Source organism: Salvelinus sp. IW2-2015, linkage group LG2, assembly GCF_002910315.2.
Source record: "Salvelinus sp. IW2-2015 linkage group LG2, ASM291031v2, whole genome shotgun sequence".
In the NCBI taxonomy this organism is placed as follows: Eukaryota; Metazoa; Chordata; class Actinopteri; order Salmoniformes; family Salmonidae; genus Salvelinus; species Salvelinus sp. IW2-2015.
Window position 1 is genome coordinate 23969590 of NC_036839.1, and position 25012 is coordinate 23994601.

Here is a 25012-nt window from a genome sequence, read left to right on the forward strand (position 1 = left end):
TTATTTTAGTTAGGTCAGGGTGTGACATGGGGAATGTATGTGTTTTTTGTAGTGTCTAGGGTGGTTGTAAGGTTTAGGGGGTTTATTAGAGTAGTTGGGTTTATGTTTAGTATAGTAGTCTAGCTGTGTCTATGGTTGAGTGTAGGTATCTAGGAAAGTCTATGCTTGCCTGAATTGGGTCTCAATTAGAGACAGCTGGTTATTGTTGTCTCTGATTGGGAGCCATATTTAAGGCAACCATAGGCTTTAGCTGTTTGTGGGGAATTGTCTATGTCAAAGTGTTTTGTGTCAGCAYTGATTTTTGTATAGCTTCACGGTCGTCTGTTCTGTTTGTTGTTTTGTTTTTTCCTTCTTTAAAATAAAAGAAGATGTACTTTCCACGCGCTGCGCCTTGGTCCTCTCTCAGTCCCGTTGACGATCGTGACAACACCACAAAAGCAAACTGGTCACACCAGGTCTTGAGGTAGAAACATAAAAATAAATTGAATCACAATGAAAGACAAGAATATCTTAACCAACAATGCAGTTTAAATAAAAAATAAGTGTTAAATAAAAAATAACTGTAACAAATAATTAAAGAAAAGCAGTAAAATAACAATAGTGAGGCTATATACAGGGGGTACCGGTACAGAGTCAATGTGAGGGGGCACCGGTTAGTCCAGGTAATTGAGGTAATACGTACTTGTAGGTAGAGTTAAAGTGACTATGCATAGATAATAAACAGAGAGTATCAGCAGCATAAAAGGGGGGGGGGGTCAATGCAAATAGTCTCGGCAGCCATTTGATTAGCTGTATGGCTTGGGGGTAGAAGCTGTTAAGAAGTCTTTTGGACCTAGACTTGGCGCTTCAGTACCGCTTGCCATGCGGTAGCAGAGAGAACAGTCTATCACTAGGGTGGCTGGAGTCTTGACAATTTTTAGGGCCTTCATCTGATGGCCTGGTATAGAGGTCCTGGATGGCAGGAAGCTTGGCCCTAGTGATGTACTGGGTCGTATGCACTACCCTCTGTAGTGCCTTGCGGTCAAAGGCCAAGCAGATGCCATACCAGGCAGTGAGGATGCTCTCGATGGTGCAGCTGTAGAACTTTTTGAGGATCTGAGGACACATGCCAAATATACACACCCTTCATGGGATGGAGCTATTTTCAGGATATGTACATTGGTTCATTCCCAACAATGTCACTGTGGTTCATCAGACCACTTCTCCCACAGTAAGTCTTGGTGTTAAAGGAGACACATGAATGATTTGCCTGGTGGACTACTGTGCCATTGCATAGACCAGTGGAGGCTGCTGATGGGAGGACAGCTCATAATAATGCCTGGAATGGAGCAAATGGAATGGCATCAAACACATAGAAACCATTTGTTTGATACCCTTCCACCTATTCCGCTCCAGCCATTACCACGAGCCCATCCTCCCAAATTAAGGTGCCACCAACCTCCTGTGGTATAGACCCATCAAACTCAACTCTGGACCTCGAAGCCAGTTCCACTGCGTTTTTTCATTGTTCAACTCTTGTCAGGGAGTGTATTAGACCTGCGACACCAGGTGGGTACAATAATTATCAGGTAGAATAGAAAACCAGGGTAAGTAGGGTAAGCGTCGAATAGATTATAGAGGGAAACAGGCTGTTTTGTTTGGGCAGCTGGTTTCTGCTGCATCATGACCTTTTCTTGTTTCCTGTACCATGTGACAGACAGGGGGATTCTGGGGGAATATATTATCCCTGTGACATGCTGGGGTCCCTTACCCACTTAATGTAATCAGGGGTAATTTAATTGCTGCAAATCCTCATCTGACCCATTCTTATGAGGACTTGGGAAAAGACACATTACAAAATCAGACCATGGCATGTATTTTTAAACATCTCAGAGTGCTCATCTAGGATCATTTTTGACTTTCAGATTATAATGAATGGACAGGGGGGGATGTGATCCTAGATCAGCACTCCTACTCTGAGATGCTTTATGAATATTGGCCCAGGAAGTAAATTAAGGGCAGAGGATATTTAACACTAGCATAAATACCTGAGGTGCCTCTAACCCTAAAACCCTGTTTCTCTATTATTCTAGCTGTTCTGCTGTTCAAACGGTCATTTCAGTTTGTATTTTGGGGTATAATTGCAATGGTAAAGTTTTGAAAATAGGCACCCAGGACAGCCTAGTAGGAGTTTCCATCCCCGCCCACTGTGCTCCACTCTGTTGAATCCCTAGTTTAGGTCTGTCTCTCAGTCCCAGAACTAGGAGGTCACAAGGTCAGGGTTTGGGTGGACACCGCTCAGCCTATTAGTGTGATTCCCCCAGAAGTAAAAACAGGGAAATTAGAGGGTTTTTATAGTTAAAGGGAGGTTTAAGGTAGGTTCTTGGGTTAGTGGCCTGGGTAAAGAAAGACACAAGTGAGCCAAACCAGTAGACGTTAGCCAAAACCAAACTGCCTCTACTTACAGTACTAAACTTGATCGTTTTATAACTCTTTGCTCAGATAATTTTTTGCCAATTGAACTCCCCCTCAACTTTCAGATTATAAAACAATTATTAAACAGAATGTTTGGCTCAATTAAGCTTTTAAAAGTTGAGGTTTCCATACATAATGATTAAAAAATAGTTTCTTACACTTTCTTAAGTTATAAAGTCCTTACAACAGCAATTTCCGGTGGAAAATTATGTGGGTGGAGTGGTCAGGGGTGGAATGGTGATGGGTGTATCCATCCCAAAGGCCAATTACAACAGGAAAGGGAAATACATTATAAACTTAAAAGAAGGAACTATGAGCCTCCCTGACCAGCTAGGGCTCGAACAGGGTCATCCATTCTCGCCTCTCCCTTACCTCTCACTCTCACTCACAGAAGTCTTCAATCAGCAATCCTCTGCCCTCAACCCAAACCCCATTCACAAATGCATTCTTCTTTAACAGCCCACACAGCTCTTTCCCCCTTGTAGCCATTGACCTCTCCAGTGCTTCGTCACAGTAGCAGCGTATATATGAAAGGTCACGGATCATAGCAAGGTCCTGTTTCTCTATGGTCTCTACCCAGAGTCAGGCCACAATGCAGTCCTTCATGGAGGAGCGTGCACATCCTCTGGGCTGAGACTAGGGTGATAATAACTTATGGTGTCAGATTGAGCTATATAGTGTTGCATAGGCTACTGCCTGGAGGCTTGGGTGATAGGCCAAGGCCCCTTTGGTGTAGAAGGTGCCCCTTGACGCAGGTCACGTCCCTCTGATCTCAATGGACTGGGCTGTGTACAGGAAGATTTTGATGAGAGAGAGTGAGAAAAAGAGAGAGAGGGAGAGAAAGATAAAAACATAGACAGGGAAACAGAGAGAGAGAGAGACAGAGAGATAAAGATGGAGAGAGAGGGCCCCAGTCCAATCACTTTATTATGATGACCTGCCCTCTTGGGTCAAATGTGAAAATGTGACACACTGTTGTTTCTAAAAATAGAATGAGATACTTTCATCCACTCTCATTCACTCTCTGAGTGTACAGCCTCTTTTGATCTACTTTCTTTTTGTGTGTGCTATCTAATGTTTCAGTAATGGATGTATAAAATTGCATGATTAGTGGTCTTGTGTAGATATGAAGAGTTTCATTACAAAACGCTCTATATCCATTTTCAGAATGAGCTTTTATTGTTTAAAGAACTTCTAAAAGAGATGTGTTTTTTCACCACCTAATCATGGCAAGGGGTTGTTCAATGACATAAGTATTTGTTTGACGTCTATCACTTGATGGTATCATTTCAGAAAGACAAATTATCATGTTTTATTGCAAAACGCTATATATACGCCTCACTCTCAGAGAAATAAGTAGTAGTAGTCAAATGTGACAAGTAACTACATTTTTAATAAAAAACTTTTCAAATGATACATTTGACACATCCATATACAGTACCAGTCAAAAGTTTGGACACAGCTACTCATTCAAGGGTTTTTCTTTATTTGTACTATTTTATACATTGTAGAAGAATAGTGAAGACATCAAAACTATGAAATAACACATATGGAATCATAATAACCAAAAAAGTGTTAAACAAATCAAAATATATTTCATATTTGAGAATCTTAAAAGTAGCCACCCTTTGCCTTGATGACAGCTTTGCACAATCTTGGCATTCTCTCAACCAGCTTCATGAAGTAGTCACCTGGAATGCATTTCAATTAACAGGTGTACCTTGTTAAAAGTTAATTTGTGGAATTTCTTTCCTTCTTAATGCGTTAATGTGTTTGAGACAATCAGTTGTGTTGTTACAAGGTAGGGGTGGTATACAGAAGATAGCCCTATTTGGAAAAAGACCAAGTCCATATGATGGCAAGAACAGCTCAAATAAGCTTAGAGAAACAACAGTCCATCATTACTTTAAGACATGAAGGTCAGTCAATCCAGAAAATGTCAAGAACTTTGAAAGTTTCTTCAAGTGCAGTCACAAAAACCATCAAGTTCTATTATGAAATTGGCTCTCATAAGGACCGCCACAGGAATGGAAGACCCAGAGTTACCTCTGCTGCATAGGATAAGTTCATTAGAGTTACCAGCCTCAGAAATTGCAGCCCAAATAAATGCTTCACAGAATTCAAGTAACAGACACATCTCAACATCAACTGTTCAGAGGAGACTGCGTGAATCAGGCCTTCATGGTTGAATTGCTGCAAAGAAACCACTACTTAAGGACACCAATAATAAGAAGAGACTTGCTTGTTCCAAGGAACACGAGCAATGGACATTAGACCGGTGGAAATCTGTCCTTTGGTCTGATGAGTCCAAATTTGAGATTTTTGGTTCTAATTGCCGTGTCTGTGAGACGCAGAGTAGGTGAACGAATGATCTCCACATGTGTGGTTCCCACCGTGAAGCATGGAGGAGGAGGTGTGATGTATGGGGGTGTCTTGCTGGTGACACTGTCTGGGATTTATTTATAATTTAATTCACACTTAAACAGCATGGCTACCACAGCATTTTGCAGCGATACCCCATCCCATCTGGTTTGCGCTTAGTTAGAACATCATTTGTTTTTCAACAGGAAAATTACCCAACACACCTCCAGGCTGTGTCAGGTCTATTTGACCAAGGAGAGTGATGGAGTGCTTCATCAGATGACCTGGCCTCCACAATCACCCGACCTCAACCCAATTGAGATGGTTTGGGATGAGTTGGACCACAGAGTGATGGAAAAGCAGCCAACAAGTGCTTAGGGGGAGTGATGAGCTCTACAGCAGAGTCTCACAACTCAATCGCTGGTTGAAAACTGTTTTCTGCCCCTCCCAAAAGATAGAATTTGTAGATAATTGGCCCTCTTTCTGGGACTCACCCACAAACAGGACCAAGCCTGGCCTGCTGAGGAGGGACGGACTCCATCCTAGCTGGAGGGGTGCTCTCATCTTATCTACCAACATAGACAGGGCTCTAACTCCTCTAGCTCCACAATGAAATAGGGTGCAGGCCAGGCAGCAGGCTGTTAGCCAGCCTGCCAGCTTAGTGGAGTCTGTCACTAGCATAGTCAGTGTATTCAGCTCAGCTATCCCCATTGAGACTGTGTCTGTGCCTCGACCTAGGTTGGGCAAAACTAAACATGGCGGTGTTCGCCTTAGCAATCTCACTAGGATAAAGACCTCCTCCATTCCTGCCATTATTGAAAGAGATCGTGATACCTCACATCTCAAAATAGGGCTACTTAATGTTAGATCCCTCACTTCAAAGGCAGTTATAGTCAATGAACTAATCACTGATCATAATCTTGATGTGATTGGCCTGACTGAAACCTGGCTTAAGCCTGATGAATTTACTGTGTTAAGTGAGGCCTCACCTCCTGGTTACACTAGTGACCATAACCCCCGTGCATCCCGCAAAGGCGGAGGTGTTGCTAACATTTACGATAGCAAATTTCAATTGACCAAAAAAAAATGACGTTTTCGTCTTTTGAGCTTCTAGTCATGAAATCTATGCAGCCTACTCAATCACTTTTTATAGCTACTGTTTACAGGCCTCCTGGGCCATATACAGCGTTCCTCACTGAGTTCCCTGAATTCTTATCGGACCTTGTAGTCATAGCAGATAATATTCAAATTTTTGGTGATTTTAATATTCACATGGAAAAGTCCACAGACCCACTCCAAAAGGCTTTCGGAGCCATCATCGACTCAGTGGGTTTTGTCCAACATGTCTCTGGACCTACTCACTGCCACAGTCATACTCTGGACCTAGTTTTGTCCCATGGAATAAATGTTGTAGATCTTAATGTTTTTCCTCATAATCCTGGACTATCGGACCACCATTTTATTATGTTTGCAATCGCAACAAATAATCTGCTCAGACCCCAACCAAGGAGCATCAAAAGTCGTGCTATAAATTCTCAGACAACACAAGAAATTCCTTGATCCCCTTCCGACTCCTTGCCTACCCAAGGACGTCAGAGAACAAATCAGTTAACCACCTAACTGAGGAACTCAATTTAACCTTGCGCAATACCCTAGATGCAGTCGACCCAATAAAAACTACAAATATTTGTCATAAGAAACTAGCTCCCTGGTATACAGAAAATACCCGAGCTCTGAAGCAAGCTTCCAGAAAATTGGAACGGAAATGGCGCCACACCAAACTGGAAGTCTTCCGACTAGCTTGGAAAGACAGTACCGTGCAGTATCGAAGAGCCCTCACTGCTGCTCGATCATCCTATTTTTCCAACTTAATTGAGGAAAATAAGAACAATCCAAAATTTCTTTCTGATACTGTCGCAAAGCTAACTAAAAGCAGCAATTCCCCAAGTGAGGATGGCTTTCACTTCAGCAGTATAAATCAATGAACTTCTTTGAGGAAAAGATCATGATCATTAGAAAGCAAATTACGGACTCCTCTTTAAATCTGCGTATTCCTCCAAAGCTCAGCTGTCTCTGAGTCTGCACAACTCTGCCAGGACCTAGGATCAAGAGAGACACTTAAGTGTTTTAGTACTATATCTCTTGACACAATGATGAAAATAATCATGGCCTCTAACCTTCAAGCTGCATACTGGACCTATTCCAACTAAACTACTGAAAGAGCTGCTTCCTGTGCTCGGCCCTCTCTATGTTGAACATAATAAACGGCTCTCTATCCACCGGATGTGTACCAAACTCACTAAAAGGTGGCAGTAATAAAGCCTCTCTTGAAAAAGAGCCAAACCTTGACCCAGAATATAAAAAAACTATCGGCCTATATCGAATCTTCCATTCCTCTCCAAAATTTTAGAAAAAGCTGTTGCGCAGCAACTCACTGCCTTCCTGAAGACAACAATCCGTATACGAAATGCTTCAGTCTGGTTTTAGACCCCATCATAGCACTGAGACTGCACTTGTGAAGGTGGTAAATTACCTTTTAATGGCGTCAGACCGAGGCTCTGCATCTGTCCTCGTGCTACTAGACCTTAGTGCTGCCTTTGATACCATCGATCACCACATTCTTTTGGAGAGATTGAAAAACCCAAATTGGTCTACACGGACAAGTTCTGGCCTGGTTTAGATCTTACCTGTGGGACAGATATCAGTTTGGTCTACCCTAGCACTTGTAATTGAGTCGATTTCTGTTCTTCTCTTCTCACGCACTAGCTACACGAACTACCAATACTGGTCAACTTTCTTCCGCGCATGGTATCAACCATAAACCAGAGATGGCGTTCCGTTATTCCAAGGAACACTGACAACACCTATTAGCTCGTCTTCCTATGAAAGCTAGTTCTCACTCAAGAAAGTATTACACAATGGATGAAGTGCAGATCACGAAATTATGATCACTAAGACTGACGATATAAATCCTCTTGTTTTCCAGATAGAAAACACAGTGGGTCCTTAGGGAGAGTATGGCATAATCGCCCAGAATATCAGTAAGCATAGAAAGCACTAATGCAGTTGAGAAACCCTTTCTCACTGCTATGGGTGGCATGACACGACCCCTTACAAAAAGGCCTGGCACTGCCCACAGTCTCAGGCTGTATCCTCAAAATAATAGTCGCTACAGGCTGTACAACTTTCAATGAAATCCACTGCGTCGAAGCCGTAACCCGAATCAAATTGCCTCTCGCGCTTCCATCGACCTACTCTTTGAACTCAGGGACCCATCGTGACCAGCAAGCCACTAGACTGGAGCTAGACCAGGCCCTCCTCAGGTCTGCTAGTTTCAAGTCAGGTTACAGCACAGTAACGCTAGATAAATAGGAGAATGGATGGAACCAGGCTGGAAAACAGTTCTAGTCAGTCTGTGTCCAAATCAATAATTACTGGAGAGATGCCTATAGTTGCTCTAGTCCTGCGGCCAGAGATAACCTCCAAAGAAGATCTTCTGGAGCTGCTGTGCTTAATACTGACGAATTGAATCAGATGATGGTTTGATGATAAGTCGACTTCTCAAAAGTACAAAACCTGTGAAAGCGACCTTCGGCGTTACTTTCTGGACCCTGTATCTCTTGCTTTTGGGACCGAACATATCATAGAACTGTTCAAGGACAGCTTGCCCTCGAAGACCCGCTTCCTTTCCAAGTCTACGTAATCATTTAGGCAAAAATGCAGCTAAGCTTCTTATATCTGCTCAGCGAGAACGACATGATGCTAGATACGAATTACAAATACCACCTTGTCACGGGCAGAGCTTATATTTTGTATGTACTTCAGTTTAGGTTACTGAACTACTGGCAAATGCTCGTAAAACTTTCCAGGATGTTACCACACAACGGAGTCCAAGCACGCTAACAATAAAGAGCTTCAGTTTTTTAGCTGCCTGTCAAAATACAGGCTGCTAGAAGATCACTGCCGATCTACGTTAGGAGATGATACCATTCCTTTTTTTAATATAATTTCATTTACTGGTTACTATCCCTAAGTGGATCCTAGTGTCTTTACGCTCCATCCTCATCCTACTCTTATTTAAAGAGCCATATTATAATCATGACTGTGCTTCCGTGGCTCGCTCATTGTTTCTACAATTAGTAATTCATAGGTACATGCAACGGGCTTGATTTCAAGGTTTTACTGTTAACTTCACCAACTGCCATCCAGCTAACGGAAAGCCGTGTACTACTTGTGGTCGAATTACTGGCAGGCAGACCTACTACCTATTTTATTTGGTCTACCGAGTTGGTTGACAACCTGTCAAGCGCCAGGTACAATTAAACCTACTCTAAACTGTAACAGCTGAAAAATCTAGGACAACGGTCATCGACAAGACGCAGGCCCTCCCTAATTGTCCCTAGAATTTCTAGAACAAACAGCTGGAGGCAGGTGCTTTTCGTATAGAGTCTGACCTACCTTGTATTTTCTGGAATAAGGAGCTCGTAGCCTTACCGTACCCTGATTAGGAGGGTTGCTACCTGAAAGAAGAATCGCAGCACCTATCGGAATCTCTCCACAGCAACACTTTTATCAATGGTCTTGTCACTCAGTTTGAATCAAAGCGACTCATCGTCGCGCGCTTCAGTAGGGGACATTCAACTTAATGATTGTAAGCAAGCGCAGTGTTTCATGAGATAAGCTAGTCAGGGATGGCCTAATCAGATAGGACTGGAGGTAGGTGAAGTCGAAGAAGCGGGCCGACACACGCGCACTGAAAGGACCTAGACCGCAGCTACTTGTGAAGCAGGAAACCGATAACGGAAACCCGCCTCGCGCTTTGCGTTGATGGATTTGGACTTTGTCGAAAGACTGTTCTACCGGCCGTAGATCTCTCTTGGCTGCCTCACTACACAATGGCTCGCGTGCATCTTTGGAGTATGATGATAGTCAGGTCTTTATGTGAAAGGCGCTAGGACCTTCTTTTTTTCCCCGTAACCTCATGTTTCCTGTTCTACAGCAGGTAAGTTCCTACTAGATTATTTTTCATTTTATTTTTATCATTTGTCTTGCTACGCGTATGGGATGCCCGACGTAACGCGCTCCCGCTCGTTGACTAAGGTACCCGCCCCTCCGACACCGGGTGTCACCGAGCTTTAGAACAGCAGCCGGATTGACAACTCACTGCTCTAGGTAATGAAGATCATAAATCTCCACATCGCAAGGTCAGTCTACCCTAGATTCCAACTGGGATTCTCTGCCTTCTAACCCTCATTACGTAGGGCGCTGAGTGCACTCGGCGTTAAGCTGGGGTGCTCTTCTTCTATTGCCGCCCGACCCCCTAGAGGGGTGTGGCGTCACTGTGAGTGGGTTGATGTCACTGACACGGCGCGTGTGATCTTTTCCGACCTCACTGTCGTCCCTGTCTGGGTATCCTGTCGGCCTGCTGGCCGCCGCGGCCCAACTGGTTTGGATGTTATACGATCTCAGATTTCCCTCACTAATAGTCATCCTGGTATCAAAAAGTAAGTTACAATCACGACCACTAGAAAGACGATAAGCACAGGGGACTGCACAGTTGATCTTTTCAGTCGGTCAGTGGTCTTAGTACTCATATGCTAATCAGTTTGTATTAATCATTCCGACAATCTCTCACCCCATATTGGTTTGGATGACACAACATGCGCGCCCGTCTGCCCAGTGTAAGTGGAGCGGAGAATCCCATTCTGTGCGGCTGTACTATCACCCTCGAGCACCCCCCCGAGCGTAACACAACACCATATAGCGGCGGCCCATGTACGTGCCTCAGACAACCGGAATGGTAATTACGAAATGACAGCTTCAGATATCTTATTAATGTTGGGTGGTGGCTTGAGCGGAAAAAAAACAGAGGTAATGAACAGAATAGTTTTGAGTATTGTTCCACAAGGTACCTACTGTGGCTAGCTGTCATACAAAGGAAAACTCTACATTGTAGGTGGGACGTCAGGCACTTGGCCCAGCGTGCTACGTGGGCTTTAGGAAAAGTGGTGCGGTTTCCAGTAAAGACTATTGATATAAATCCTTTATCCTGTTTGGACCCTATCCCGGGGGTATCGTATCAGGATGGGAGCCACAGGTGTCTCCTGACCGGGGTCGCATGACCCCTGTTCAGCACCGGGCCATCTCGCCAGTATTTATGCTGCAGTATGTAATGTGGTCCGGGGGGCTAAAGCGGTTACAGTGTTGTTTATAGATCTGGTTAGTAGACGATCTCCTAGTCTACCTAAGAGATCCGGTGTGGCCTGTGTGACATGTTGATAAAAGTATCCTCCGGATTGTCCAGGCTCTCTCTAATAAATACTCTCCTTAACTCGTTTACTCTCATTACTCTTTCCCTATCGGTTATTGCATTAATAGGATTCTTTAGATATTCAGGCTCTCTCTCCTCATGCGTACTCATGTGACTCTCGCTTGTAGCCCTAGCGACTACGCTTCTGGCTTCGCGTCACCGCTGATAGTACTACCTGGATGATGATCCGTTGCTGTCCTGAGCCAGGTTACCACGCCTGGCGGGTTTCTGGGCTCGCTTAGAGTAAGATGTGTGAGGACGTGCTATTTTCGCAAGTTTCAAGCTGATTCTGCGATCATCACCTGCCGGCTATGGAACCATCTGACCTGTTCACCGGACGTGCTAGAAGGAAAGCCGCACTGTATCAGTTTTACTCCTGCAGGTGCTGACTTGAGGCTGAAGGCGGCAACTCTTCGAATACTACTACTACGGGTCTAAAATTATTATTCAAATATAATGACTCAAGCTAGTCATGTACTGATGAAGCATTTTGCAATAAGGCATCTTGGGCCATGTTCTGTTTATATACGAGATACCCTCCCACGTCCGGCACAGGCAGAAGAGGGACTTGGCCACGCCCTACAATAGGCCTCGTTCCTGCCTAGGGTTTTGCTTAGGAGTGCTGGTTCCTAGGTTTTGGCCTTTCTAGGGGAAGTTCTTTCCCTTATGGCCACTGTGCTTTCTACAAACCTGATTGGGCTTGCTGTTTGGGGTTTTAGGCTGAGTTTCTGTACAGCACTTTGAGATATCAGCTGATGTACGAAGGGCTATATAAATACATTTGATTTGATTTGAAGTACATGTACTCCTTCAAGACCATTGGAAAAGCATTCCTCATGGAGCTGGTTGAGAGAATGCCAAGAGTGTGCAAAGCTGTCATCAAGGCAAAGGTTGGCTACTTTAAAGAATATAAAATATATTTGGTTTTGTTTAACACTTTTTGGGTTACTACATAATCCCATATGTGTTATTTCATAGTTTTGATGTCTTCACTATTATTCTACAATGTAAAAAAAAATTAAAAAATAAAGAAAAACCCTTGAATGAGTAGGTATGTCCAAACTTTTGACTGGTACTGTATATATACATTGTGCATTCGGAAAGTATTCAGACCCCTTGACTTTTACCACATTTTGTTACATTACTGCCTTATTCTAAAATGCATTAAAAATATGTTTTCCCTCATCAATCTACACACAATACCCCATAATGACAAAGCAAAAACAGGTTTTTAGAAATTTTAGCAAATTATAAAACTAAAGAAAGAAATATCACATTCTTGGGTATGACGCTACAAGCTTGGCAAACCTGTATTTGGGGAGTTTCTCCCATTCTTCTCTGCAGATCCTCTCAAGCTCTGTCAGTTTGGATTGGGAGCATCGCTGCACAGCTATTTTCAGGTATCGCCAGAGATGTTCGATCAGGTTCAAGTCCGGGCTCTGGCTGGGCCACTCAAGAACTTTCAGAGACTCCTACGTTGTCTTGGCTGTGTGTTAGGGTAGTTGTCCTGTTGGAAGGTGAACCTTCGCCCCAGTCTGAGGTCCTGAGCATTCTGGAGCAGGTTTTCATCAATGATCTCTCAGTACTTTGCTCCATTCCTCTTTCCCTCGATCCTGACTAGCCACCCAGTTACTGCTGCTAAAAAACATCCCCACAGTGTGATGCTGACACCACCATGCTTCACCGTAGGGACGGTGCCAGGTTTCCTCCAGACGTGACGCTTGGCATTTAGGCCAAAGAGTTCACTCTTGGTTTCATCAGACCAGAGAATCTTGTTTCTCATGGTCTGAGAGTCCTTTAGGTGCCTTTTGACAAACTCCAAGCGGGCTGTCATGTACCTTTTATTGAGTCACATGTGCCTTTTTCAAATCGATTTCTCAGTTTGGCTGGGTGGACAGTTCTAGGAAGAGTCTTGGTGGTTCCAAGAATGATGGAGGCCATTGTGTTCTTGGGGACCTTCAATGCTGCAGAAATGTTTTGGTACCCTTTCCCAGATCTGTGCCTCAACATAATCCTGTCTCGGAGCTCTACGGACAATTCCTTCAACCTCATGGCTTGTTTTTTGCTTTGACATGCACTGTCAACTGTGAGACCTTATATAAATCAAGTCCAATCAATTTAATATACCACAGGTGGACTCCAATCAAGTTATATAAACATCTCAAGGACGATCAATGGAAACAGGATGCACCTGAGCTCAATTTCAAGTCTCATGGCAAAGGGTCTGAATACTTCTGTAAATAAGATATTTCTGTTTATAATTTTTAATCGTATTTATTTAAAACACCTGTTTTCGCTTGGTCATTATGGGGTATCGTGTGGAAATATTTTTATTGAATCCATTTTAGAATAATGCTGTAACGTAACAAAATGTGAAAAGTCAAGGGGACTTATTACTGACCAAATGCATTGCATATATATATTCTATCCATTTATATCTATAAATATATAGATAGACAACAGATCAAACATTGTGTGGGACATTGTTCTTAGGCTTATCATTGTCTCTTTCAACAACAAATGCAGTTCTCCGGATGGATTTATTTGTATTATGTTGAGGTATTTAACTCACTCCGCCCCACAAGCAATGATCTATTGTTTACAACCGACTGAGTTCAGTTTAACTGCTTAGTAACGTGGTTCCCTTATACCATTAGAAAGTGGGAGGATTTTGAGAGCTGATGAAAATTGCTTACTATTAAAGCAGTGGATCTTGACATGTGAGAGGATGAGGATAGGAAGAGGTGCTTACTTAGTGATTTATATTGCTGGCAAAAGTCCACTAAGGACACTTATGCACAAAGGGAAATGTCCTGAGATAAAAAAAAAACGTGAGGCCTCTGAACCTAGTGTGAATTGTAATGTCTGGTGGCATTGTTTCATGCATTCCCTCAGCAGCTAAAAACCCTGCCCTCCCTCCTCTCTCTTTTTCTCTCCTTCCTCCAGCTGCCCAGAGTCTACCAACTAGGGGACAGCTGAGTGGAGAGGGGTTATGGATAGAGAGAGAGGGACAGAGAAAGAGTCAGAGATCACAGCCCACCCTCTCCCTGTTCTTAGAAAACTGCATCTCTGTGTGGAATCACTGGAACCATGGGACCAAGCAGCATGGAGAACACTATTCTAGAATGTGATGCTCTGAGACTGCATGCCAGGCCAGGCAGGCAGGCCATCTCTTTGGATCTTCAGTTCTCCCTCTCTCTTAGTCTTGTATCACCTCGTTTGTGTTCTTGTCTAATTAGTTAGTGCCTTGTCCGTTACTGATCATCTTGGCTCCCGTGTTAACATCTTGTTCTCTGAGATCCATTCTTACCCCGGGCTATTTTGCTCCCATCTTTTCTCTGAGAGAATAAGGAATTCCAGTGGCAAGAGCAATCAGTGACAAACATCAAAAGGATCCTCAGCAGAGTTCTGCTGCCTGTCAGAGTAAAATCATTTGTTCCCCCTTTCTTTACACTTTCTCCACGCGTCATCCCTTTTACAGCCCCCTCTCTTTGGCTCTCCTTCAACACACACGCTTTCGCTCTCCCTCTTTTTCCTTCTCTCTTTATTTCTGTCTGTCTTTCTTTTTATCTTTCTCCACTGGTGCATTTTATGTGATTCCTGAAAAACCTTTCCTCAAAGCCTGCCTGCCACTGTCGATTTTGGACAACATGCCAGCTAACTTTAGAAACGGCTCTTTAAGCGTTTTGTGTTTTCGGAGGATCCTTTTTCATCTGGGTTTTCAGAGGTAGAATATTTGCCCTCGCCAACATTGTAAAAAAAAAACTGTAAAAGCCTCATAAGATGCATATCTATGGAGCCTGTTTAAGTAAATATGTTTTGTGAATGTATGAACGAGAAGGGATCAAAGAGAAAAAGTTTGCCCTACATTATTTACTAGTAACTTATTATGTTCTTAGAGTTTTCTTTTTAACCACCACTCACCTTCATCTATGATAAAATTACCCTTCAAAACGTGAACTAAGTGAACAATAGGCATCGTTTWCCGCTAAGCATCAAATGCTGTAGCTAGATGATATTTTTCCAACAGCAAATGCATMTTTTTTTTTACATCAGCTAACACAAATATTAGCTATAAACAGTAAAAGGTTTGTGTGTATAAATGACCAGGAAAAAAATTATGTATGATATGAAACGTATGGGCAGTGTTAAGGGGGTAGAATCATAAAGATCCTATGCAATTCTATGGGTAGGATCCCCTCAACTTCTTGAACAGGTGAACAGGTGCTCTCTTCACGGTGTAAACATGATGTAGAAAAAAAATATTAAAAATATAATCTCCGACACGTCCAGTGTATTTTTGATCAAGATGAATTCTTTGACATGAGGATGGTTTTCATGGTGTCTAGAATTCATTAGGGTGTGTGCTGAAGAGTTTGAATAACGATTCTTTGCTTTCATGTGTCCCAGAGGGACGAGACCATGTGATTTCAAAGGAGACACAACACAGCACTTTGGTTAAAACAGAAAAAACTGAGATACTGTATTTGAAATGTACAAAAGCTATATACAACACACACACACACACACACACACACACACACACACACACACACACACACACACACACACACACACACACACACACACACACACACACACACACACACACACACACACACACACACACACACACACACACACACACACACACACACACACACACACACACACACACACACACACACACACACACACACACACAATAGTAAAATGGATGGGCAGCATACCTGTACATACGGTAAGGCTACTTTAATTCCAGCAAGCAAACTAAAATAAAAACTGAGGAGGTTGCGGTGTATCATTGTTCTTGATATGATTTGTAATCAAAGTAATTCATCCCTTATTTGATTCTCCATATAGTCCATGTCTAGCCCAGGGAGTAGGGAGGGGTAATGAATCCACAAATTAGTGTGTAATCATGTCCACCGAGTACACATGGAGTACTAGCATATTCCTTCAGAGATCTGATACATCCTAGACAGGCACAGGGTCTGTGTGTACACCCTGGTCTAATAGACTAGACGTAACATAGTAAATGTAAATCAGGGATACTCAAATTAGGATGTGTTAAGTTTGGATTGGTTACATAAGAGAGAAGGTTACTTAAGGCAAAAATTAAAGTAGGGCGGTTGGTCAGGGTGGGTGGGCAGGCGTATAACACAAACGCTTAGAAACCCAAAGGTTGAGTGTTCGAATCTCACAACTTTAGCATTTTGGCAACTTTGCAACTACCTACTACTTTTAGCTACTTTGCAACTACTTAGCATGTTAGCTAACCCTTCCCCTAATCCTAATCCTTTAATCCAACTGCTAACTTGAATCCCTAGTCTAGCTAACATTGGCCACCCAGCTAACGTTAGCATTAGCCACCTTACCACCTAGCTAAGCACAACAAATTGGAATTCGTAACATATCATACGTTTTGCAAATTTGTAACATATTGAACGAATTGCAATTCTTTAAATATTGTAAGAATTGCAATTCATAACATATCATACGGATTGTAATTCATAACATACCATCCGAAATGGATGATGGGCATCCACAAATTAATACATATCCTACTAATAGGAGTGTCCCGTATTTAAATTTACTATGCTACGTCTACCCCTGAGTCCAGGTTAGCGTGTGTCTCCACAGACTGATTTACACTGAGGCAGATCTCTGTCCTTTTTTTATCATACAGTCAGTCTCACAAAGAGGAGGGTCCTTAGAAATTACTGTACAGCTTCTGGAGGGCACTTGGAAGATATTTTATACAGTATGACAAGTGGCCATCTCCTGCACACTAGGGGCTGGTTTCACATACACAGATTAAGCATAGTCCTGGACTAAAAATCACTTCAATTGAGAATCTCCACTCAGGATGGTTTTTAGTCCTTCATTAGGCTTAATCTGGCTCCACGAAAACCGGCTCTAGCTTTGCATGGGATCCTGTTCCTCTGCAAGCTCCTCTATACATGAATGGATGTTAACAATGTAGCATCACAATGTTCAATAGTTGCATCATATTGTACTTAGCTTGCAATAATCAAGTCTCTTTAACATAATTTAAAGCACGTACCATACAGTATATCTATAAACATGATCAAAGGTCGTAATGAGAAAATTATTCTAATATTTCCATATGCCTTTTTACCTGGCAACATCGTTACATGTATGTATGTTTCATGAATTCACATATTATTCAAACATGATCTWTTTAGCAAGGCACTTCGTGAACTGCTATCAGTGCACTGCTTTTTAAAGAGTTACAAACATCAACAAATACGGAGCAATGGACACATATTTGCTGATGTATTTTTATACCCTGGTCTATTCTTATTCGTAGATACAAAGTATGGCTTCTCAAAACAGTGATAATGCTCCTTATGTCTTTAAAATGTTCCTTATGTCTTTACTATACTTACTTTCTCAACACAAACACTACTTAAAATGTACTTGAGCAAATATGACATATTACTGGATAAGCAAAGTCTCTATACAGGCCAGCGGAGATCGACATGCTCCTGAAGAGTAACTATTTCCATATTGTTACATATAATCAGTGCTTTTATAGTACATTTTTCCTTGAAATGGTCGTAATACACAATGGGGCATCCCAATAATCTTTCTTTCCTTCCGAAGTGTGCACTCTTTCCCTACTCCCCACAAAATTAAAAGCATTGGATTGGTGGGGCATGGGCTATGCTAGAGGGAGTTTCCATACATTTTCTTTCAAATCCAAGAAGGGAAGTGAACAAGTGCACAGTTCGGGAGAAAGGAGAKATTATTGTGATACAGCCAAGGCCTTAGCTCATCATGTTGAGGAACTTGCTCTCCTCAGCCAGGGTGGTCAACATGGAGCTCATGTCTCCGATGGCCATATTACCGATCCCTGCTGGCACAGAGGCCAGGGTCACAGAGTTACGGGGGGTGGTAAGCCTCGAGGAATTCTGGGACAGGCTGGTGAGGAGTCCGGGGCTTAGGGTCCCTGACATCAGGCTGGAGTGGTCTCCATCATCCAACATGGCGTCAAAGTCGATCTGGGTATGCTCCACCCCAGAGATCGATCCAGAGGAGCCGGATGAGTCAACGGTGCTGGTGACCTGGTTGACCCCTGGAGATGCCATGGTAACAGTGGTGCCTCCCGGAGTCTGGCCCATGAAGGGGGACATGGGGGAGTTGAAGCTCACATTGTGGTTGTTATTGGGTTCAAACATCTGGATCTGGCCAGCATAAAACATTGAAGCATTGGAGTTTGAGTCTCTGTTATGTCCGCCGGTATGTGCTGCGGTGCCACCCGGCCTCTTTGGACTGGCCTCAGAGGTGTTGTGATGTAAGTCAGACTGAGGGAAACGGTTCTGCTGCATCATACTTCTGGACCCTGAGTGTTGTCTACTGCTCATAGACTTGGGCTCCATGGGAGGCCTGGGCTGCATCCCAGCTCTGTTCCCAGTATTGACGTCTTGCTGCTGAGAAGAAATACTGTAGTTCTGCTGGTCAACCTGAATCATGTGGGGGGCAGAGCTTTCAACCTGAGTCCTTGACCTGTAGATCTGCGTATCAGGATTGTTGTGTGTAGCCATCACCCTGCCATTGGGCAGTGCCATGCCATTAAAGTTGGGTCGTAGGCTGCCATTCCCAGATCCAGAGTTAGGGACAGGGATGATCTCTTGGCCATATCCCTGCTGGGGACTCATCTGCTCAGGATAGTTCATGCTGCATGGCTGCCTTTGTTGCTGTTGGACAGAGTTGATCCACTGGGAGTTGCTTCTCTGGGTGTAGCCTTGTAGCACCATATTCTGGTTCATGGGCATCACCTGCTGGTTACTGTTACTACCCATTCTACCCTGGAAATGCCCAAAGTTTTGTCTCTGCTGGACCATGGCCAGGTTGTTGTTTCTGAGGAGGTTCTGCTTGGTGAGTCTGGAGGTGGCTGTAGCATCCACAGTCCCTGAGCTAACCTCGTTCCACTGGACTGGCATGTTGTTCTTGTTGTTCATACTATGAGAGGCTGGGTACTGCTGCTGTTGGGAGCCAGACCCAGGGCTCATCTGGTAGGGGGGTAGGGGAGCCTGGCCTGACCCAGACAGGGGCATGTTGGCATCCACCATGGCCATCCTCCTCTGCCCATAGAACTGCTGTTGGGAGGAGGTCATATTCCTCTGGACCTGGAAGCCGCCTTGTGATTGACTGTTGGCGTAGTCGGCGGGGCCTGCTGATTGGCCGGGGCCAGTGTTCTGAGACCTGAGGTACTGTACGACATCATCAGGTAGCACCATGTCCTCATCTCCTGCATGGTCCAGCCCGTCCACGGCCATGGTCTCCATCACCACGTTCTCTGAGATGCTGGGGGGCCGTGGGGCGAAGGGGTGGTGGTGCAGGCTTCCGTCAGATCGCGTGTAGCTCTGCATGGCCAGGCCCCGGCGGTCGGCAGAGGGAGGAGGCATCATACTGTTGGGGTTCATACTGTTCATGCTGTTGTAGCGTTGGACTCGTGGAAGGGACAGTGGGTCTAGGGTAGGTCTGCGGACGGGGTCGCTGGCTCGCCGGGGAAGGTTCCCAGGGACCTCGTGGGGCATCATGCTATGGCTACCGTAGCCGATGTCACTGCAGCGTCTGGGAACTGATGCGGTAGGTGGGTGGAACAGTTGAGAGTGGGATAAGCTCTCTCTTTCCTGGGCGTGGTCCCCATACAGGGCCATCCTGGTCCTGAGGCTCATACGCTCCATGTTGGGCAGAGGTGTAGGTGGAGCTCCCCCGATTGCAGCAGCRTACTTGGCCTTGAGATGGTAGTGCTGGGCAGGGGTGAGGCTGAGCAAACTAGAGAGGTTTCCACCTCCACACTGGCTGGCCTCGCTGGATCTACGGGACAGGTCTGTGGAGATGGGGTCATAGGAGTCGGCTGAGCTGATGTTGTTGTGGCGGTTGCTGAACTGCGAGGCTTCGGAGGAGCGGCGGCTGGAGTAGCAGGGGGATATGCCAGAGGAGCGCCGGCTGATGTAGGCTGAGCTGGCAGTGCTGGTGTTGCTGTCCCGGCGGCCCTGTTCGTTTAGCTGGTTCAGCATGGTCACCTCGCATGATGACAGGTCACCAAGACGCTGACCAGGGTAGGGCCCGGGTGGAGCGATCATATTAGAGTTTTCCAGAAGGGAACCTGAGGAACCAACAAAAGGAACCACATTATAACATATACAGTGCCTTGCAAAAGTATTCATCTTCCTTGGCATTTTTCCTATTTTGTTGCATTACAACCTGTAATTTAAATGGATTTTTATTTGGATTTCATGTAATGGACATACACAAAATAGTCCAAATTGGTTAAGTGAAATGAAAAAAGATTACTTGTTTCAAAAAATTCTAAAAAATAAAAAAAACGGAAAAGTGGTGCGTGCATATGTATTCACCCTCTTTGCTGTGAAGCCCCTCAATAAGAGCTGGTGCAACCAATTACCTTCATAAGTCACATAATTAGTTAAATAAAGTCCACCTGTGTTCAATCTAAGTGTCACATGATCTGTCACATGATCTCAGTATATATACACCTGTTCTGAAAGGCCCCAGAGTCTGCAACACCACTAAGCAAAGGGCACCACCAAGCAAGCGGCACCATGAATACCAAGTAGCTCTCCAAACAGGTCAGGAACAAAGTTGTGGAGAATTACAGATCAGGGTTGGGTTATAAAAAAATATCCAAAACTTTGAACATCCCACGGAGCACTATTAAATACAATATAAAAAAAGGGAAAGAATATGGCACCACAACAAACCTGCCAAGATTGGGCCGCCCACCAAAACTCACAGACCAGGCAAGGAGGGCATTAATCAGAGAGGCAACAAAGAGACCAAAGATAACCCTGAAGGAGCTGCAAAGCTTCACAGCGGAGATTGGAGTATCTGTCCATAGGACCACTTTAAGCCATACACTCCACAGAGCTGGTCTTTACGGAAGAGTGGCCAGAAAAAAGCCATTGCTTAAAGAAAATAAATAAGCAATCACGTTTGGTGTTTGCCAAAAGGCATGTGGGAGACTCCCCAAACATATGGAAGAAGGTGCTCTGGTCAGATGAGACTAAAATGTAGCTTTTTGGCCATCAAGGAAAACGCAATGTCTGGCGCAAACCCAACACCTCTCATCACCCCGAGAACACCATCCCCAAAGTGAAGCATGGTGGTGGCAGCATCATGCTGTGGGGATGTTTTTCATCGKCAGGGACTGGGAAACTGGTCAGAATTGAAGGAATGATGGACGGCGCTAAATACAGGGACTTTCTTGATGGAAACCTGTTTCAGTCTTCAAGAGATTTGAGACTGGGACGGAGGTTCACCTTCCAGCAGGACAATGACCCCAAGCATACTGCTAAAGCAACACTTGAGTGGTTAAGGGGAAACATTTAAATGTCTTGGAATGGCCTAGTCAAAGCCCAGACCTCAATCCAATTGAGAATCTGTTGTATGACTTAAAGATTGCTGTAAACCAGCGGAACGTATCCAACTTGAAGGAGCTGGAGCAGTTTTGCCTTGAAAAATGGGCAAAAATCCCAGTGGCTAGATGTGCCAAGCTTATAGAGACATACCCCAAGAGACTTGCAGCTGTAATTGCTGCAAAAGGTAGCTTTACAAAGTATTGACTTTGGGGGGGTGAATAGTTATGCACGGTCAAGTTTTCAGTTTTTTTTGGTCTTATTTCTCGTTTGTTTCACAATAAAAAATATTTTGCATCTTCAAAGACATCTTTACATGTTGTGTAAATCAAATGATACAAACCCCCCAAAAAATTTTATTCCAGGTTGTAAGGCAACAAAATAGGAAAAATTCCAAGGGGGGGGTGAATACTTTCGCAAGCCACTGTAGGGCAAAACCCCTTTCTAGGTTTCTAAGGCTTCTTCACATATTCCTCTCAACTCAATCTCTCCTATAATCGATGTGCAATATTTTTTCCACAATAATTTTTTTCTTCCTTATTATCATTTACTAATCCTTCAGCATTATTGTAGGTTCTTAAAAACAGTTGTTATCAAAAGCTATATTGTTCCAGTATAGAACTTCACACTTACCAACAGCAGGAATGGGAGGCAGCTTGGTGTTTCGGACCTGAGGTGCCTGAGGACCAGAGTTGGCCCAGGGACAAGAGACCCTCACATTCTTCAGCCTCTCCTTCTTGATGTTCTCCAGCTTGATGGTGACTCCTCCCCCTTTATGAAGCCCAAGACCCACCCCCACCGAGTTGCGGGGGGAGAGGGTGGAGGAGTCCACCATGGGAGGGTCGTCCAGTGCACTCAGGTCCCCAAAGCTGCCCCCACTGTGCAGGGCCATCTCTACTCCACTGTCATTGTTGTGGGCACTGCCAAGTGGCGACGGCTCACTGCTACATGACGAGTGACCGCCCGGGCTGGATTGATACGTCTGGAGAGGGGGACAGGATAGGTGATTCAGGTTAGACACCGAATCAAGCCTATTAAGGGCTTTTCACATTACTCTAGTCGATTTGGTTCGGATTGGCATGGTTGTGTGAAACGGTTATCACTGTCAGACAGGGCATTGTTATTATAAAAAAGATGCTTAAAGATTAAATACTGGAATACAGTTGCAAAATTCTGATTAATAAATTAGGTAAACTTTGCAAAACCACAAATTAAATGAATTATGTAGCCTAGCTATAGTTTCATAATCTTATTTATCATTGATTTGTTAGATTTTTTCTAAAGGAAACATGTCTAGTGGAGGGACGGGGGATACTGTGATTCTCATCACAGTCAAGTGTTGACAGTGGTTATTTCTGACACAGACTGAACTAGAAAGAGTCTTGATCACAGCTTGATTGCTGGAACTATTTGTTCGGCGCACATGCTGAACAGTCCCGTTGTTTGAATATTAATTTGATAATTACTTTTATCATGGCCTGACAGACATTACTGTCAGATCTCTAGGCCACAGAAGAATGAACTGAAGTGTGTGTGTGGTGTGGTGTGTGGGGTGTGTGTGTGTGTGTGTGTGTGTGTGTGTGTGTGTGTGTGTGTCGTGTGTGTGTGTGTGTGTGTGTGTGTGTGTGTGTGTGTGTGTGTGTGTGTGTGTGTGTGTGTGTGTACAAAGGGGTCCTTATAGTATACAAACCCTGGATTGCTGATGCTATGTATTGGCCAATGAGAGGGTTTGAAGCCACCTGTTGGCCATATTGGCACTCCCCAGGAGAGCAGTCCTACATAGGAATGAATGGAATTCCACAGTATTTCACTTAAATGTTTTAAGGACAAAATTACATGTATTTAAGTATTGTTCTGTTGTAGTGGGGGCAGTAACTTTAGTACTTTGAAAAAAATTATATTCAAATTATATTATATTTAATTAAGGAAATTGTTAAATATATTTTTAAATGTTTTATTTGTATGTTTAGCTCACATAACATAATTTAAAAGTAAGCATTAAGGTGTGTGCAATAGAATAAACGTGGATTTTTTATTGTTGACATTAATAAACGCCATTCTATAGCTTCTAAAATATTTCTTACAACGTTGAGGGAGTGCCAAGATGGAGGCACGGTGGCTTCAAAACTATTTGGACCCCTTGACATTTTCCACATTTTGTTACGTTACAGCCTTATTCTAAAATGTATTAAATTGTTTTTTCCCCTCAACAATCTAAACACAATACCCATAATGACAAAGCAAAAACAGTTTTTGGAAATATTTGCTAATTTATAATTGCAAAAAAATAAGAAATATCACATTTATATACTGTAAGTATTCAGACCCTTTACTCAATACTTTGTTGAAGCACCTTTGGCAGAGATTACAGCCTCGAGTCTTCTTGGGTATGATGCTACAAGCTTGGCAAACCTGTATTTGTGGAGTTTCTCCCATTGTCCACTGCAGATACTCTCAAGCTGTGTCAGGTTGGGATGCGGAGCACTGCTGCACAGCTATTTTCAGGTATCGCCRGAGATTTTCAATAGGGTTCRAGTCTGGGCTCTGGCTGGGCCACCCAAGGACATTCAGAGACTTGTCCCGAAGCCACTCTTGCGTTGTCTTGGCTGTGTGCTTAGGGTTGTTGTCCTGTTGGAAGGTGAACCTTCGCCCCAGTCTGAGGTCCTGAGCGCTCTGGAGCAGGTTTTCATTAAGGATCTTTCAGTACTTTTCTCCGTTCATCTTTTCCTCAATTCTGACTAGTCTCCCAGTTACTGCCGCTGAAAAACATCCCCACAGCATGATACTGCCACCACCATGCTTCACTGTAGGGATGGTGCCAGGTTTCTTCCAGACATGACACTTGGCATTCAGGACAAAGAGTTCAATCTTGGTTTCATCCAACCAGATAATCTTGTTTCTCATGGTCTGAGAGTCTTTAGGTGCCTTTTGGAAAACTCCAAGTGGGCTGTCGTGTGCCTTTTACTGAGGAGTGTCTTCCATCTGACCACTCTACCATAAAGCCCTGACTGGTGGTGTGCTGCACAGATGGTTGTCCTTCTGGAAGGTACTCCCATCTCCACAGAGGAACTCTAGAGCTCTGTCAGAGTGACCATTGGGTTCTTGGTCACCTCCTTGACCAAAGCCCTTGTCCCCCAATTGCTCAGTTTGCCAGGCTGCCAGCTCTAGGAAGAGTCTTGGTGGTTCCAAACTTCTTCCATTTAAGAATTATGGAGGCCACTGTGTTCTTCGGGACCTTCAATGCTGCAGACATTTTTTGGTACCCTTCCCCAGATCTGTGCCTTGACACAATCCTGTCTTGGAGCTCTACGGACAATTCCCTCGGCTTGGTTTTCGCTCTGACAAGAAGACAGCAGCGATTACTGCCTCGAGTCTTCTTGGGTATGAGGCAAACCTGTATTTGTGGAGTTTCTCCCATTGTTCTCTGCAGATTCACTCAAGCTGTCATGTTGCTCTGACATGCACTGTCCACTGTGGG

The 25012-nt window shown here is 43.9% G+C and overlaps 1 protein-coding gene across 1 annotated transcript in view; it reads right to left on the bottom strand.

Annotated features, from left to right (window-relative positions):
* Positions 1 to 16789: 16789 nt before the first annotated feature.
* Positions 16790 to 25012, bottom strand: part of gli2a (GLI family zinc finger 2a) — a 118907-nt gene continuing 110684 nt past the window's right edge. Inside the window, exons 13-14 of the mRNA XM_024006695.2 lie at positions 22168 to 22516; positions 16790 to 20267 (exon numbers count right to left, since the gene is read on the bottom strand). Coding sequence (XP_023862463.1) covers positions 17920 to 20267; positions 22168 to 22516 — 2697 coding nt within the window. The 3' untranslated portion in view covers positions 16790 to 17919. The remainder of the gene's footprint in view (positions 20268 to 22167; positions 22517 to 25012) is intronic.